Source organism: Nicotiana tomentosiformis, chromosome 4 (genome assembly GCF_000390325.3).
Source record: "Nicotiana tomentosiformis chromosome 4, ASM39032v3, whole genome shotgun sequence".
Lineage (NCBI taxonomy): Eukaryota > Viridiplantae > Streptophyta > Magnoliopsida > Solanales > Solanaceae > Nicotiana > Nicotiana tomentosiformis.
This window is the reverse complement of record NC_090815.1, coordinates 80866939-80882964: the sequence shown is the minus strand read 5'-3', so window position 1 is coordinate 80882964 and position 16026 is coordinate 80866939. Positions and strand designations below refer to the sequence as shown.

Sequence of the window (16026 nt, the reverse complement as noted above, 5' to 3'; positions counted from 1 at the left end):
AAGAAGAACAAGTAAAAACAGGAATTCTTATTAATCAATAGAATAATTGATTGAACTACAACATTGATTATTATTTAGCTCTTGCATTTACATGAAAATGAAGAAGAAAGAAGAGGTTAGAGAGGTAGACGAAGAGAGAGAAAGAAGAGAGAGATCAGTGGTTAGAAAGGGTAACCGAATTACTGAAAATTTAGCATAGCCTTCTTCTCCCTCGTTTCTGTTATTTATTGAGCTAAGGCTAAGTAATAACTAGGTTGCTGACTACTTCTAATTACTTGGCCAATTTGTGAATCAGGATCAATACACGCACCGACCCATATCTCCTTTAAATAGACCACTCGTCTACCTAACTCCTCATTTTCCTACTTTCCTAATTCAGCCGCCTCAGACATAACAATCCCTACCCCTTCAAAGACAGGCTTTGCCCTCAAGGTCGTTGTTGTGGGACAAACTCCAGAAATCTGCTCTTAATGTACGCCCCCCCCCCCCCCAATCATCCCATGATGCTTCGTCTCTACCCAAATTAGCCCACAGAATCAGCACCTTCACTTGTGCACCATTATCAACCTTGACCATACTATGCTGTAAATTGGTTATTGGTTGAATCAAGACTCGACCTTCATCATCACAAATAGGAGGTTGTAGCTGGGATGTCACAGCCGGGCCGATCCGCCTCTTCAACTGGGACACGTGGAAGACAAGGTGTAGCTGACACCCTGCTGGAAGCTCAAGCCAGTAAGCCACTGTACCAATCTTCTGTATAATCTTGTATGGACCGTAATAACGAGCACTTAGCTTCATGTTTCTGCGAACATCAACTGAGGATTGTCTATAAGGTTGTATCTTTAGATAGACTAGGTCCCCTACTGCAAGTGTTCTTTTTGTCCTTAGTCTGTCTGCATAGAATTTCATTCTGGACTGGGCTTGAGTTAGGTTGTCTCTTAGAACCTAAAGCATGTGTTGTCTCTGTGCTAAGTTGACCCCTGCTGGGTTGTGACCACTATTAGGTAATGAGCCCAATGGTAACTAGGTCGGAGGATACCCATATAGTGCTTCAAATGGTGTAGTCTTGAGTGAAGTGTGGTAATTAGTATTATACCACCACTCTGCAAGGTGCGGCCACTTTGCCATTGTTTTGGATTACCAAACACCATAGCTCTAAAATAAGTCTCTAAACAGTTGTTAAGCCTCTCAGTCTGGCCATTTGATTGTGGATGATAGGCAGAGCTCATGTTGAGCTTAGTGCCTAAGGCCTTGAAGAGGTACTGCCAGAAATGGCTGGTGAAAATGGCATCCCTGTCAGATACAATGGTCCTGGGAAGAGCATGCAACTTGTAGATCTTTCTCATGAACAATTCTGTCACATCTTGTACTGAGTATGGGTGTTTAATAGCTAAGAAATGCCCATACTTGGTTAGTCTATCTATGACTACCAATACAGCATTTTTCTGACTAGAAATAGGCAATCCTTCTACAAAGTCTAAGGATATATTATGCCAAGCTTGTTCGGGAATAGGTAAAGGTTGTAACAACCCAGGGGAATGTGCATGCTCAGCCTTCACCCTTTGGCAGACATCACATTCACTTACCCACTTAAAGACTTCTGATTTCATGTTTGGCCAGTAGAACATTGATTGTACCCTTCTGTAAGTTCCTTATTGGCCTGAGTGTCCCCCTAAGGGTGACTGATGCAAGGATTCCAATAGATGTTGTTTCAATCCACTACTCTGCCCCACATAGATTTTTTGTTTGAATCTGATGATTCCTTGATGTAAGGAATAGTCAACCTTGCTGTTAGGTTAGACCACTAGCTCACTCAGAAGCTGTAGAGCTATTGGATCATTCTCATAACTCTGAGAAACCTCCTGCAACCAAGTGGCCTGAGATGTAGACATAGCCAATAGAGTAGATTCTTCTTCCTGTCTCCTTGAAAGAGCATCTGCAACCTTATTCTCTACACCCCTTTTGTATTGTACTTCATAATCCAACCCTAGAAGTTTAGTGAGTCCTTTCTGCTGCAATGTTGTGCTGACTTTTTGTTCCAGAAGATACTTTAGACTCTTATGGTCTGTTTTAACAATAAAGTGTCCCCCTTGTAAGTAATGTCTCCATTTGTCCACTGCAGAAAGTACAACTAGATACTCTTTTTCATAAGTAGAGAGTCCTTTGTGTTTCAAATCTAGGGCCTTGCTGAAATAGGATATAGGCCTGCCTCCCTGCATGAGTACAACTCCCATAAATGTTGCACATGCATCAGTTTCAATAATGAAAGGTTTGGTAAAATCAGCTAGAGCCAATACTGGCACTGTTGACATAGCTTCCTTCAACTGTTGGAAGTCCACTTCTGCTTTTGTACTCCACTGAAAGGAGTTCGTTTTTAGAAGATTTGTCAGTGGCCTGCTGATAACTCCATAGGACTTAACAAACCTTCTATAGTAGCCAGTAAGCCTTAGAAACCCCCTTAATGCCTTCACAGAATTAGGAACATGCCAGTTGATCATTGCTTCAATTTTTGAAGGGTCAGTGGAGACTCCATTTCCTGAAATGATGTGGCCTAGATACTCAACCTTATCCTGTCCAAATGAACACTTGGACAGTTTGGCATATAGTTGCTCCCTATATAGTACCTCCAACACCTTTCTGAGATGCAATGCATGCACTTGCATTGAAGAGCTATAGACTAGAATATCATCAAAGAATACTAATATAAACTTCCTCAAAAAAGGTTTTAAAATGTGATTCATAAGACTATGAAAGGTTGCAGGTGCATTGGTCAAGCCAAAGGGCATATGACCCTTAACTCATAATGGCCTAGATGAAATCTAAAAGAATTCTTATAGATGTCAGTTTCTCCCATTCTTATTTGATAATAACCAGCCCTCAAATCGATCTTTGAATAGATACAGGAACCATGTAATTCATCTATTAAATCATCTACTAATGGAATAGAAAATTGATCCTTGATAGTCATCTTATTCAACTCTCTATAATCAATGCAAAACCTCCAACTTCCGTCCTTCATTTTAACTAAAAGGACTGGGGAAGAAAATGGTGAGTGACTGGGTTGTATAGTGTCAGTAGAGAGCATCTCATTGACCTATTATTCTATTTCATTTTTCTGGAAATAGTTATACCTGTAAGGCCTGATACTGACTGGTGTTACATCAGGTTTGAGAGGAATGAAGTGATCCTGATCCCTTCTTGGAGGTAGTATTTTTGGCTCTGCAAAGACCCCTGTGAAGTCCTTCAACACTGTCTTGATCTCCTTAGGTATGGATTCTGTTATCCCTTACTCCTAAGCTGATAAGGTAAATAGATGTGCCTACAGCACTTGAACTTTCTTCAGTAGTTATTTCACTCCAGAAGTTGTCATAGCTTGAAGATTACCTTCCTCAGTAAGTCCTTTCAGATCTGCCCTTTTCCCATTGACACTGACTTGAAACATGTACCCAATGAAGTCAAATAGTATAGGATTATGTTTCCTCATCCAATCTCCAACAAGTACTATATCACAACCTCCAATATCCAACAGTCTGAGTTTGTATTCAAATTCCACTCCCTGGACCTTCCATTTGAATTGAGGGCAGTAGTGGTAGCTCATCAAATGAATACCATTGGCAGCAGTCACCCTCATAGGAGCAGCTTCCCTGATCACACAACCCAACTGTTTGGCAGTGTCACTAGCCACAAAACTATGTGTACTCCCACTATCAGCTAGTATTATCAACCCTTGTTTTCCATACATTCCTTTCAACTTGATTGTATTGGAAATAGCAGTGCCTGATAAGGCATTCAAACTGATGGCCTCATCAATCACCTCTTCTAAGCCGGCCCCTTCCACCATTTCTTCTTGTTCAGCAGTACCTAATAGGGCATTTATTTGTCTATTCTTGCACACATGACCTGGAAAATATCTCTCCCCACACTTGTAACACTCCCCTCTAGCCTTCCTAGCCTCAAACAGTTTGTTAACAGACATTGTTATGTTAGTGTTACCCTCTCTTTTCCCATAATCAGAATTTTTAACACTCAATGCACTATGATTAGTGTTATACTGAACTCTTTGTCTGTTAATTCCTAGCTTTCCCTATATGTTCATTGACTCTAACAGATCTTCCTTATGTCTAGCTTTCTCTACTGCTTGACTCAATAAATAGGGGTCCAACATTTTAACTGTGTCTAATTTCTTCCTTAAGGCCTTCAATAAGAACCCTAAAAAGAATTCTTCAGGGATGGTTGGGTGTTTAATCAACACCCAAGCTTTAAGATCTTCAAATTTCTCAAGATACTCATTCACAGTACCTATCTATTCAATCCTTTTGAACTTTCCAAGTAGATTCAGATTGCTATTATCAGAATTATTAAACCTCTTGCAAATTTCCTCCACAAAATCCGACCACCTCACAATTCCCCTACCTAGTTGATATGAAAAATACCAAGATTCAGCTCTACCATTCAAGTGAAGTACAGCAGTTTCTAGTTTTTCTTAAGGATCTATTATATGATTATAATGAAAATAGGCCAAATATCTATACGGCCCCTTAAACTTGGCTTCAGTTCCCATTTAGACAAAATAATTTTTTTATTCTTCTTCTCCTTCATCTTCTCCTTTATCTTCTCCTTCATCTTCTCCATCGCTACCTCCATTTACCACAAGATTTTTACACTAATTAACAACTTGTTCGTGGTAGCCAAGAAAGATCCATCTGCACTTAATTAGAAGCTCTTCCTTTTCCCTTTTTCAGGGGAACGGGGATGGTGCTGCTCATTATATTTAATATCTTAAGTTTGCGACAACATAAAGATTTGGTGAAAATCGAATCTTAGAACCCTATGATGCGGGATGACAGCTTTACCGCTGAATCACCACTCGATTGTCCTCATCATGTATAATTAGATACTACAAGGTTTGAAGAATGATTAAATGTAAAACATTATTATACATAAAGAAAAAAAGGATGAGAATGAAACAACAAGAATACAGTTAGAACCGAGCCCAACAGCGAGTGCATTTAGCCACACAATCACCTTTGCAATCGACGTTGTAGCCTAAAACTTTTGGATTTCGAAGCAGCACTTTTGTCAGAGTTTTACCTTCAATTCCCCATTGTTTCGCCAAGATTTCCACATTGTTTTTCATTTCATCTTCAAGGCTACATCCAAGAACTTCTGGGAATTTCTTGAGAAGTTTAGTGAGATCATCATCGGTAAGGCTTAAGCTCCTTAGATAATCCAATATCTCATTCACAACTTCAAGTCTTGGAACCTCTTTCTTCCGTTCTTCATACCAGTAAGGTGAATGTATCTGGCCAAATGCTTTTCCTAAGATTTTGTCTTCCTCCTCTGGGCTAAATTTGAATGCCGACAGAGCTTGTCTGCTATCATTCCATGTTTTCTTCTCTTCTTCAGTTAATACTATATTGTCAGTAGCTGTTGAATGCAACTTCCATTTCTTGGACAGATAATAACCAGATGTCCAAGATCCTTTGGTGACATTTGATGTAATGTTATTCGAGCAATTTACATACCCTACTAGATTGTTTGCTGCTGTTGAGCCGGAATCACACTGTTAAGTAAGAAAAAGGTATTAGTATAAGATACTTTCGCCAGAGAGTATATTGGGCTGATATTGAAGACTGAACATCACGGAAAAAATGAATGATTTTGTCATTATCAAAAGCAACAATAAAACAACTACTTTTCAATCCCAAACTAGTTGCGTCAGCTATATCAATATCCTCAAATAACCATTCTTCGGAAAATCATCATCTCACAGGAGTTAAATTAACCTTCGTCTTTCTACCGATCTTGCTTAGGCAGAATCTGATACACACTTGTTTCAAAATGCAAGGTTATGAAAAAAAAATTCAACTTAAAAGTATGCAGCCTTTCCAAGATTTCAAATCTAAAAGCATCAATTGATCCATCAATCAATTATATCTCAGTTTCAAACTAGCTGGGGTTAACTATATAAAAGTCCTATATCTATTCTTCTTTGTTTGACCCTTTTCCAAACCTAAAAGCATGTCAGAGAATTGCTCATCCTTCCCCTAGATTTTGTAACATCATAGATGATATAGGCATTCCACCATCACAGACTAGCTGAAGATTTTGTAACATTGCAATTTTATGAAGTCTGTAAGTACACAAGTACCAAGAGAATAACAAAGAAAAAATTAGTTATCAACCAATAAATTTAAAAATGAAATAAAAATATTCTCTTTTCCAACTTATATGACGCCTTCTCCATTTTGATTGTTACAAATAATTTCACACCATTCCATTCATACTTTTTCTTTTGTAACGGTGGTGTCCAGGCCATTGGGAGCACCTCAATTATTCCAGTGGATATGTGCTACCTCCAACCAGCACAAACATTTTGTCTTTGCTAGAATTTGAAACTGGTTACCCGCTGATGTTCATCCACTTTATTACCATTAGACCACACCATTGGTTGTTCAATTAATACTATTACTCTATACAACTTTGAGAAATTTAAATTTATTAACTATTGACTTCGTTCTCTAGCCGAGGGTCTATCGAAAACAGCTTCTCTGCCCTTCCAGGGATAGTGGTAAGGTTGCGTACATCTTACCCTCCCCAGACCCCGGGAAACTACTGGGTTTGTTGTTGTTGTATTGACTTCGTGTGATGTTTGCTCCATCTACTTGTCAATTGATATTGTAACATCTCATACTCTGTATCTATTAAGCATCGTCACATAAAATAAAACGGAAATAAAAGAAAGAAATAGAACACGAAGGAGATAATATAGTAATTTGGAGTCTAGTAGCCCCAGCCATAACTCATCAATGGTTTCTACCAAAATGCAAAAGAAAAGAAAAATGTAAGACAGAAGTTATACTCACACAAAGAGAGGAGAAGCATGATGCGGAGTTAAAGGTCAGCAAAGGAGAAGCAAATGATTTGCCTAGCATCCCTGCACCATAAAGCACAGCGTGAGAAACAGTTAATTGATCTTAGCATTAATGAGGCAAATCTAAATAACAACAATGACAACAAAAACAACAACGGTAGTAATGATAATAACAAAAAGAATAAATGGACAAATACGAAAATAAAACTCTAAGACACCGATATTAGAATCTGTCGCACAAACTAATTTCCTGGCGAACATATGGTCGCAAAGCTAAAATCCTCAGTGGGTGGATCCCATAAACATAAATATCTCTCTGTAACTTTTACTAGTAGGAGCGGCTCCATATTATACCATGAGGACGTAAACTTACCGAACTAATCCTCTAAAACTAGCTTACTAAGAGGTTCAATATCCTCCTTTTTCAGTTAATGCATAGATCAAGGATCAAATACGAGAATTTGGTTAGCCAAAGCTAGAGAAGATTTAGTACTTGACACAACAATTAATAAAACTATAATGTTAAGACACACTCTAATTAAGTCCAAAAAGAAACTGCTCTAGAACTTGACAATTGCCTCACATTTGATTCCTGATGGAGCAAATTATCCCAGAGTTTCCTCTGAAGTGGGTTGTCACTCAGCGACTAAGAAGTGTGTTGAAGTAAAAGAAAAAGATCAAATTGTCAATGTGATTACGTAGAAATGATAAACAAGGTGATTCATAGTGCCCTTCCCCGGACCCCGCGCATAGCGAGAGCTTAGTGCACCGGGCTGCCCTTTTATAGTGTACTGCAACACACTGTCCTCTTACTTGTAGTCAAGATATGTCAATTCCTCCATTTTCTCTCTTGTTTTCAAAACCACTTGTTACACAAACATGAGTTTTAACTTGATGCTATGTATCACACTCATCTTCTCTCAGCATAAGCAGTGTTGTCAAGTGCGCGCTTAAAACGCTTAAGCGAGGCAAAACATGTTGAGCGCTCTGCTTCACTTTGCTTAGCGTGCGCTTCAGTATTGTCATCAAGGCTCTAAGACATACTTTTCCTTGCCAATGAGTGAATCCTGAAGAGGCGATACTAGACAATTGATATTTCACATTATCATAATTTTTTTTCAATTTATTTGTCCATATATTTGTTATTCATGTGTATTATTATTAGTGTTGGACTACCCACACATTATTTTAATTTTCTCCATTTGAGTCTTTCTTCATTAAAGCTCACGCTTTATATGCGCCACTTAAAGCCCCAAAGGACCAACGAGCTTTTTTACGCTTTTCGCCTTTGATAACACTGACCATAAGGTTCTAACAACTCTTCTTTTTTTTCATGGAAACCCACATGTCAAAGAACTCAAACTTAATTAGCATATCCTTGGTATTGCTTCTTGTTTGTAATCAGTACACTACATTCCACCTAACTCCAACTCGGTAGCTCCTATACCGATACTTAATTATATATTAGTAAATGTTTTAGCCATTTTCATTGTAATGTTCATGAATGGTTCAGACTAATACAAAGAGAAGCGTGTCAGGCTAATAGAAGAAAAATAATTATAAGAGAAAATCAATAAATTCCATAAGACAGGACAAGATTTACGTGGTTCGGCAATTTTTGCCTACTCTATGACCATACAGAGAATAGGTTTTATTGCTGAAGAGAAAAGAACAAATTTTGATGAGATGATCTGCAAATGAGGGGCAGAGACATATTTATAGGTTTTAGAATACCCGTTGATGTAATCGTGTATGTCATAGGAATGAAATTTAGAGATAAAGTCTCTCACCTGACAAGCTACTTCACATTATTTATTCTTCTTTGCAGACATTGCGAAGTCATCATTTGCCTATTGTGTCAGGTAATATATGCGTTATACTCAATATTTGAATAGCCATAATAATTACTGTATAACGCATGTAATATATGCGCTATGTGTGCAGCGCATATATTACATGCGCTATACTGAACAATAGCCGTCCCTAAGCACTGGATAGTTGCTTACTTAAGGCCAAACGTTCATTCTTGAGTGAATTTGAACCAATTTACCTTTGTTCTTCAGCATCCTTTATATATCACTTCATTTTCATCAATATATACATACATTTTCTCTTTGAATCTTGCTACAATGTCAGATGAGCTAAAAAATAGGGTTGCATTATATTGGGGCGTTGAGACTGTGGTGGAGAATAACTAAGTACAATATAGTTATTCTCCACAGAGTATTGTTAAGGTACCACTAACATTGAAGTACGACGAATTGGTACCTCTGATTTGTAACAGAATGAGTGTGAATAAACATTCAATTAATCTTAAGGTAACCGGAAGATATCCGTATTCGCTTACTCCGCTAGGTGTTTCTTGTTATGCCGAGTTTAACATCGATGACAATGAAACTCTGCAAGATTTTTTAAGGACTCCGGATGAACACAAAGATGTTCTTGTGTTAAGAATGCTGGAAATGTACGTAAAGTCTGAAGACGTCAACAGTATTGATGTTCCGCAAAATATGGCTAAAACTCAACCATCTGGTGGTGTTTTCGGAGTTGTTTTATCCGAACAGGTTCCGTATGAAAGAGTCTGGCCAGATCTAAACTTATCTCCATGGGTTAATGATGAGCGAGGACATAATTTCTCCCAATGCAGCAGCATGGAGGGTCGCCAAGTTTACAGAATTCACAGGTCGAGCGGTAAATTGCAATTTTTCTTGTTGTAGTATAACTATTTCTTTTATGTATCATAATCGTACTAACTCGTATATCTTTCATAGGGGATACTAGCCAGATATGAATTTTACAAGTTATGAACCAACTCATAGTTAGAATATATCTAATTTTGGAAGGGTGGATCATGCTGGTCCATCCTCGAGTCATCAGCAACTCGATAATGTGCATCATGGGCTATCTACAAATTATGAATGGTACATTTAAGAGTTAAAGTTAATATATTATGTTGAGATGGCTCCGAAATATTAATTACTTTATTGGTTTTGCAGTGAAAATAAGCAACATGACGGACTTGTCCTAACTCAGTTGCCAGTTGGGCGATAACGATATATTGAATTAGGATATGGCATATGCACAGAGTGAGGAAGATGACAGTGATTATCACAACAACGCTAATGAGTCCGGAGATGACACACCCTTCCCTAATGAGAGTGACGATGAGGAACCACACTTCACATATGAGAGTGAGAATGAGTAACCAGATTTGACGATGGAGCATGATGTCACAACTCAGCATGCTCCATATATGCAGACTCCACCACCGTTAGACAAACGGTGTATGAGTCGCACGCCTTTTCATTCGAGGGAGATTCCCTACCTTGATCACTTGTCAAATATGCCAAATGTGGATGCTCTCACAAGCGATCTTGATGACATTCGTACAATAATGTGGGATGAAAGTAGACCAACAGAGCACTATAAGAATATGTTTTCGGTGACAAGGTTGGTCTCAGCAAGGCGGTGTGAATTTACAGCATAAAAAACTATCATGAGATCGAGCTTGCTGAGTCATCTAAGAAAATATATATGGCGGTTTGTCGTAGATGGGACCAAGGTTACAAGTGGATGCTGCATGGGAAAAAGTTGAAAACTAATATGCGGATGGTGGGGAAATACATTAGCAAGCATACTTGTAATATGGACATATTCAATGAGAATCATTTTAACTTGAACGTTGATTTGATTTCCCTTGTCATGATTCCACACGTTGAATCGTCCATAAGGTACAAGGTGAATGAGTGTTAACATTAGTTGCGCAAGTATATGGGTGTACCATTACCAAAAGAAAGGCATTTCTCGGGCGTAAACGTGCGTTTGAGATTGTTTATGGCAACTAGGATAAGTCATTTGTGGCTCGGCCAAGGTACATGACTGCTTTGCAACACTTTAACCCCGAGACATTCATATTGAATTTTAAATGCTAAGTGTCAATCAGAGTTAACACTATTGGACAACTTTATTTTATTGATATTGCAAACATACCATTACAGACACTTATTCCTACTAAATATACTACTTAAAAAATAAATAATATGCCCGATAATTGTCAATGTTGGATGAACTGCCACAAGAAGCTGAATTGCCACCGCGTCCCAAACCGATTGTAGGACATTTACAGTGTCGTGTCCTATTTGGGAACAGAGACCACATTTAAGCGCATATACGGTATCCCCAACATCCATTTGGTTCCGTAACCGCCGGGTTCTGTTTTGCACTACCCTGCAACGCAAAAACGCCTTGTTACAAAACATTACAAATGGATCCCGCGACCAATAAGACTCAGAACCCAATGGGTGGAAGTGTCCGCTATAGGTGTTTGCGTATGCAGCCACACTATATTCTCTATCAACATACCTCATCGCTACAAACCCAGTATGTAGAAAGCACTTCAAGGCATGAGAGCATGGCAAGTGATAAATCGACTATTTACCACATGAACATAATCGCGTGCTCTCATTGATGGTGTGGGTATTATTACCGCGGCCTCGATGCAAACCAATGCGAACTTCAAAAATATTTCGGTCACTGCAATATTGCAAATATGTATGCCACTGTCACCGCTTCCTATAACGCTCAAACTGTTGCATCGGTTTTGGCATAATTTGAACACCCATTTCCAACAAGGAGGATGCACTGCGGAATCTATCAACGAACCTCTCCGCCAGCTGCTTGAATGGCATCCGCACAATGGCAGTGGCTGGCAATCCACGGCCTGACTTCAACAACCAATTGAAAGAGTCTGAGACATTAGTATCAAAATTCTCTATCTTCTGCCATCATCCTTATGCAGAGTCCGCTTCTCAATCTCAAGATTCCTCAACCAAAGATAAGCTTCTTCGTCTTCCTGACTAATGAATTCCATTTGCATCAAGAATTTCCTCTCTTGATGATCTGTTGTAGCGATCCACATTAGATCATGCAAGCTCTTGTTCGGATAAGCCCGCTGGAAGTTGGCCTTCAAGTGCCTAACACAGTAACGGTAGTAGCCGTATAGCTCCTTCCATTCATCCAAAGCACGTACAGAACTTAAAATCCCACCGTACCGATCAGATATTAGACAAACACCTGAACGTTGTTTCACAACATGCTCCTCCAAGTGGTTTATAAACCATGTCCAAGTCTCTTGACTTTCATTGGCACAAATAGCAAAGGCAATGAGAAATATTTGGCCATTAGCATCTACTCCAACGGCAATCAACATCTTCATATCATACTTTCCGCACATATGTATGCCGTCTATGGAGATGAACGGGCGGCAATGAACAAAACCATCAATGGATGGTTTAAATGCCCAGAACACATATCTGAATAAGTTTTGTAGAAAGTCAGGACTCCGGTCGTGCTTCCACTCAACAAATGTCCCGGGGTTCATGTGTTGCAAAGCAGCCATGCACCAAGGTAGAGCCGTAAATGACTTATCACAGTTTCCATAAACAATCTCAAACGCACACTTACACCCGAGAAATGCCATTCTTTTGGTAATGGTACACCCATATACATGTGCAACTGATGTTATACACTATTTCACCTCGTACCTTATGGACGATTAAATGTGTGGAATCAAGATAAAGGAAATCAAATCAACGTTCAAATTAAAATGATTCCCATTGAATGTGTTCATATTACAAGTATGCTTGCCAATGTATTTCCCCACCATCCACATATTAGTTTTCAACTTTCTCCCACGCAGCATCCACTTACAACTTTGATCCCATCTACGACAAACCACCTTATATTTTTTCTTAGATGACTCAGCAACCTCAATCCCACGGCAGTTTTTTATGCTGTAAATTCGCACCGCCCTGCTGAGGCGAGCCTTATCACCGAAAATTATATTCTTACAAAGCTCTATTTGTCTACTTTTATTCCACATTGTTGTACGAATGTCATCAAGATCCCTTGTGAAAGCATCAACATCGGCATACTTGGCAAGTGATCAAGGTAGGGAATTTTCCTTGAATGAAAGGGCACACACAACTCGTACATCGTTGATCTAACAGTAGGTGGAGTCTACGTATACGGAGCATGTTGAGTTATGGCATCATGCTCCATCGTCAAATCTGATTGCTCATTCTCACTCTCATCTGTAAAGTGTGGTTCCTCACCGTCGCTCTCATCAGGGAAGGGTGTGACATCTTTGGACTCATCAGTGTCGTCGTCATAATTATTGTTATCTTCCTCACTCTGTGCATCTGCCATATCCTGATTCAATATATAGTCATCGCCCAACTAAGTTAGGACAAGACCGTCATATTGCTCATTTTCACTGCACAACCAATAAAATAATTAATATTTCGAAGCCACCTCAACATACTATATTAACTTTAACTCTTAAAACATACCATCATAATTTGTAGATAGCCCATGATACACATTATCGAGTTGTTGATGACTCGAGGATGGACCAGCATGATCCACCCCTCCAAAATTAGGTATATTCCAACTATTGGTTGGTTCATAACTTGTAAAATTCATATCTGGCTGGTAACCCACTATGAAAGATATAAGAGTTAGTACGATTATGATACATAAAAGAAATAGTTATACTAAAACATGGAAAATTGCAATTTATCACTCGGCCTGTGAATTCTGTAAACTTGCCGACCCTTCACGCTGCTGCATTGGGGAGTAATTATGTCCTCGCTCCTCATTAACCCATGGAGATAAGTTTAGATCTTGCCAGATTCTTTCATATGGAACCTGCTAGGATAAAACATCTCTGAAAACACCACCAGATAATTGAATGCTAGCCATATTTTGCGAAACATCAATATTGTTGACGTCTTCAGACTTTACGTACATTTCCAGCATTCTTAACACAAAAACATTCCAGTGTTTATCTGGAGTCCTCAAAAAATCTTGTAGATTTTCATCATCATCGATGTTAAACTCGGCATAACAAGCAGCATCTTGCGGAGTAAGCGAATACGGATATCTTTCAGTTACCTTAAGATTAACCAAACGTTTACTCACGCTCATTCTTTTACAAATCAAATATATGCATTTGTCGTACTCCGACATGAGTGGCACCTTAACAATACTCTTTGGAGAACAACTATAGTGTACCGAGTTATTCCCCACCACAGCCTCACCGCCCCAATATGATGCAACTCTAAATTTTCGCTCATTAGATATTGTAGCAAGATTCAAAGAGAAAAGGTATATATTGAAGAAGATGAAGTGATGTATAAAGGATGCCGAAGAACAAAGGTAAATTGGTTCAAATTCACTCAAGAATGATTTTTTCAAGAATGAATGTTCGGCCTTAAGTAAGCAACTATCCAATGCTTAGGGATGGCAATTGTTCAGTATAGCGCATGTAATATATGCGTTGTACACATAGAGCATATATTACATGCGCTATACAGTAAATTATTATGGATGTTCAAATATTGAGTATAACACATGTATTACATGCGCTATACCTTAACGGGGTAACTGGCCATTAAGGTATAGCGCATGTAAAAACATGCGCTATATATAAAATTATGCTTATCCCTTTTTTCCACCTATTTGGTCCTCTTGAATCAAAAATAGCAACATTTAGGTTCCGGACTCGCATTTCTCTCAGCATAAGGTTCTGACAACTCTTATTTTTTTAAGGGAAACCCACATGTCAAAGAACTCAAACTTAATCAGCATTTCCTTGGTATTGATATACATTCCACCTAACTCCTGCTCCATAGCTCCTTCCAGGCTCCAATTACTTAATTGCAAAGGAGTAAACGTTTTTATCATTTTCACTGCAATGTTAATAAATGGTTCAAAGTATTACAGAGACATCCAATATTGGACTGTTTGAAATGGAATTACTTCAACCATTTGTCTAACTCTTATTATTTCACTAACTATTACCACTCTAGGTACTTTATTTTTTAGTATTCGAAATGCATAACCAGATTAAATCTTGTTTTCATTTCACCCCACCAATTTCATATTCATCGACCCACTATCAAAAGCCACTTTTACTTAAACAACTAACCCTAAAATAGAGAGTAACATCCACAATAAATTGCGTTCCCAGGCATAAAGGGTTCACATGAATCATAAAAATTTACAGATATCAATTGGACAATCCCACTAAGAAAAAAACTAAAGCTCCGAAACAAATAAGTAAGAAAATCATATATCAATCAATAGTTAAAATTCATGAATTCTACCTTAGATTGCAGTCCAGCTTCAAGAATGAATGGGAAAGTCAAGAAGCAGAAGAACAACAGAGAATGATCTTGGAAACAGCTACCACAGTTGAGCTCAAGTAAAGGGAAGAGAATGTACGGTACAATCCCAATTGAGTTGCAACGATAAACAGATTGGACCCAAGGTTTTTGAGTGTGCGAGAAGGGGACAGGAAAATGAACTGTGTCCTTTCGCTCCATTTGGGTGCCCGTGTTTGAGAACGAAAGGCCAATAAGCTGCTGAGATCATCCAATTTTTAGTTTGACAATATTTTTTTTATTTAAAAAGAGTCACATTTGGTAACTCAACCATTAGGTTATTCACTTGGGTCGTTTAGTTACTGGGATTAATAATATAATAATTCCGATATGGATTTGAAATAAATACAATTCCATATTTGGTTATGAATATTAAATGATATCCGTACAAATTGTTATCAAAATAATGATACTAATTAACTCACTCATAGTAAATGTGGGATAACAATCTTGGGATTATTAATTCCAAATTGTTATGAATAGAATTGTACTTAGAGTGAATGTCTATCTTTTAGAGAGTTTGTTACTTTGTGGGTAAGTCATTTTTCACCTATAAATAAAGGAGTTTTGCCCCTGTAGGCATATAAATTTTATTGGAATTAAATCTGTAAAATAATTTGGACGATATTTTAAAATTCAAGATATATTAGTTCAAATAAATTTATTGGGCTAATATAATTGGATTAGTTATATAAGTCCAACATATATAGATTAAATAAATAAGTCTTAATCCATTGGGCTAGCCCAGTTAATTGGTTAAAGTGATGAGCTCACTTCATTAAGCTCAAGATATCATCTTCCTAGAGGCTCAGTTTGGTGCCACGTGTCAAATGACGTGGCACGCCAAGTCAAATGGAAGAGCCAACAGGATCATGCCATGTGTCAAAATGACAAGGTATGCCAAGTCAAATTAAAAGGCCAATA

At 38.2% G+C, this 16026-nt stretch overlaps 3 protein-coding genes across 4 annotated transcripts; all 3 read right to left on the bottom strand.

Moving 5' to 3' along the window:
* Positions 1 to 408: 408 nt before the first annotated feature.
* LOC138910020 (uncharacterized) lies at positions 409 to 801 on the bottom strand. The gene has a single exon (XM_070201239.1). The coding sequence runs from the start codon at positions 799 to 801 to the stop codon at positions 409 to 411; it is 393 nt and encodes a 130-aa protein (XP_070057340.1).
* Positions 802 to 4805: 4004 nt separating this feature from the next.
* LOC104099281 (uncharacterized) lies at positions 4806 to 15290 on the bottom strand. 2 transcript variants are annotated; one of them, XM_009606222.4, is made up of 3 exons: positions 15046 to 15290; positions 6870 to 6940; positions 4806 to 5566 (listed from the first exon to the last, which is right to left on the bottom strand). In XM_009606222.4, exons 2-3 carry the CDS (start codon positions 6936 to 6938, stop codon positions 4985 to 4987), a joined length of 651 nt encoding a protein of 216 aa, XP_009604517.1. In that variant the 5' UTR covers positions 6939 to 6940; positions 15046 to 15290; the 3' UTR covers positions 4806 to 4984. The 2 variants fall into 2 exon arrangements, with proteins under 2 accessions (XP_009604517.1, XP_009604518.1); XM_009606223.4 differs by lacking the exon at positions 15046 to 15290 and adding an exon at positions 8668 to 8772.
* On the bottom strand, positions 11649 to 12356 carry LOC104099280 (uncharacterized). The gene has a single exon (XM_033656907.2). It carries the CDS (start codon positions 12354 to 12356, stop codon positions 11649 to 11651), a length of 708 nt encoding a protein of 235 aa, XP_033512798.2.
* Positions 15291 to 16026: the final 736 nt, after the last annotated feature.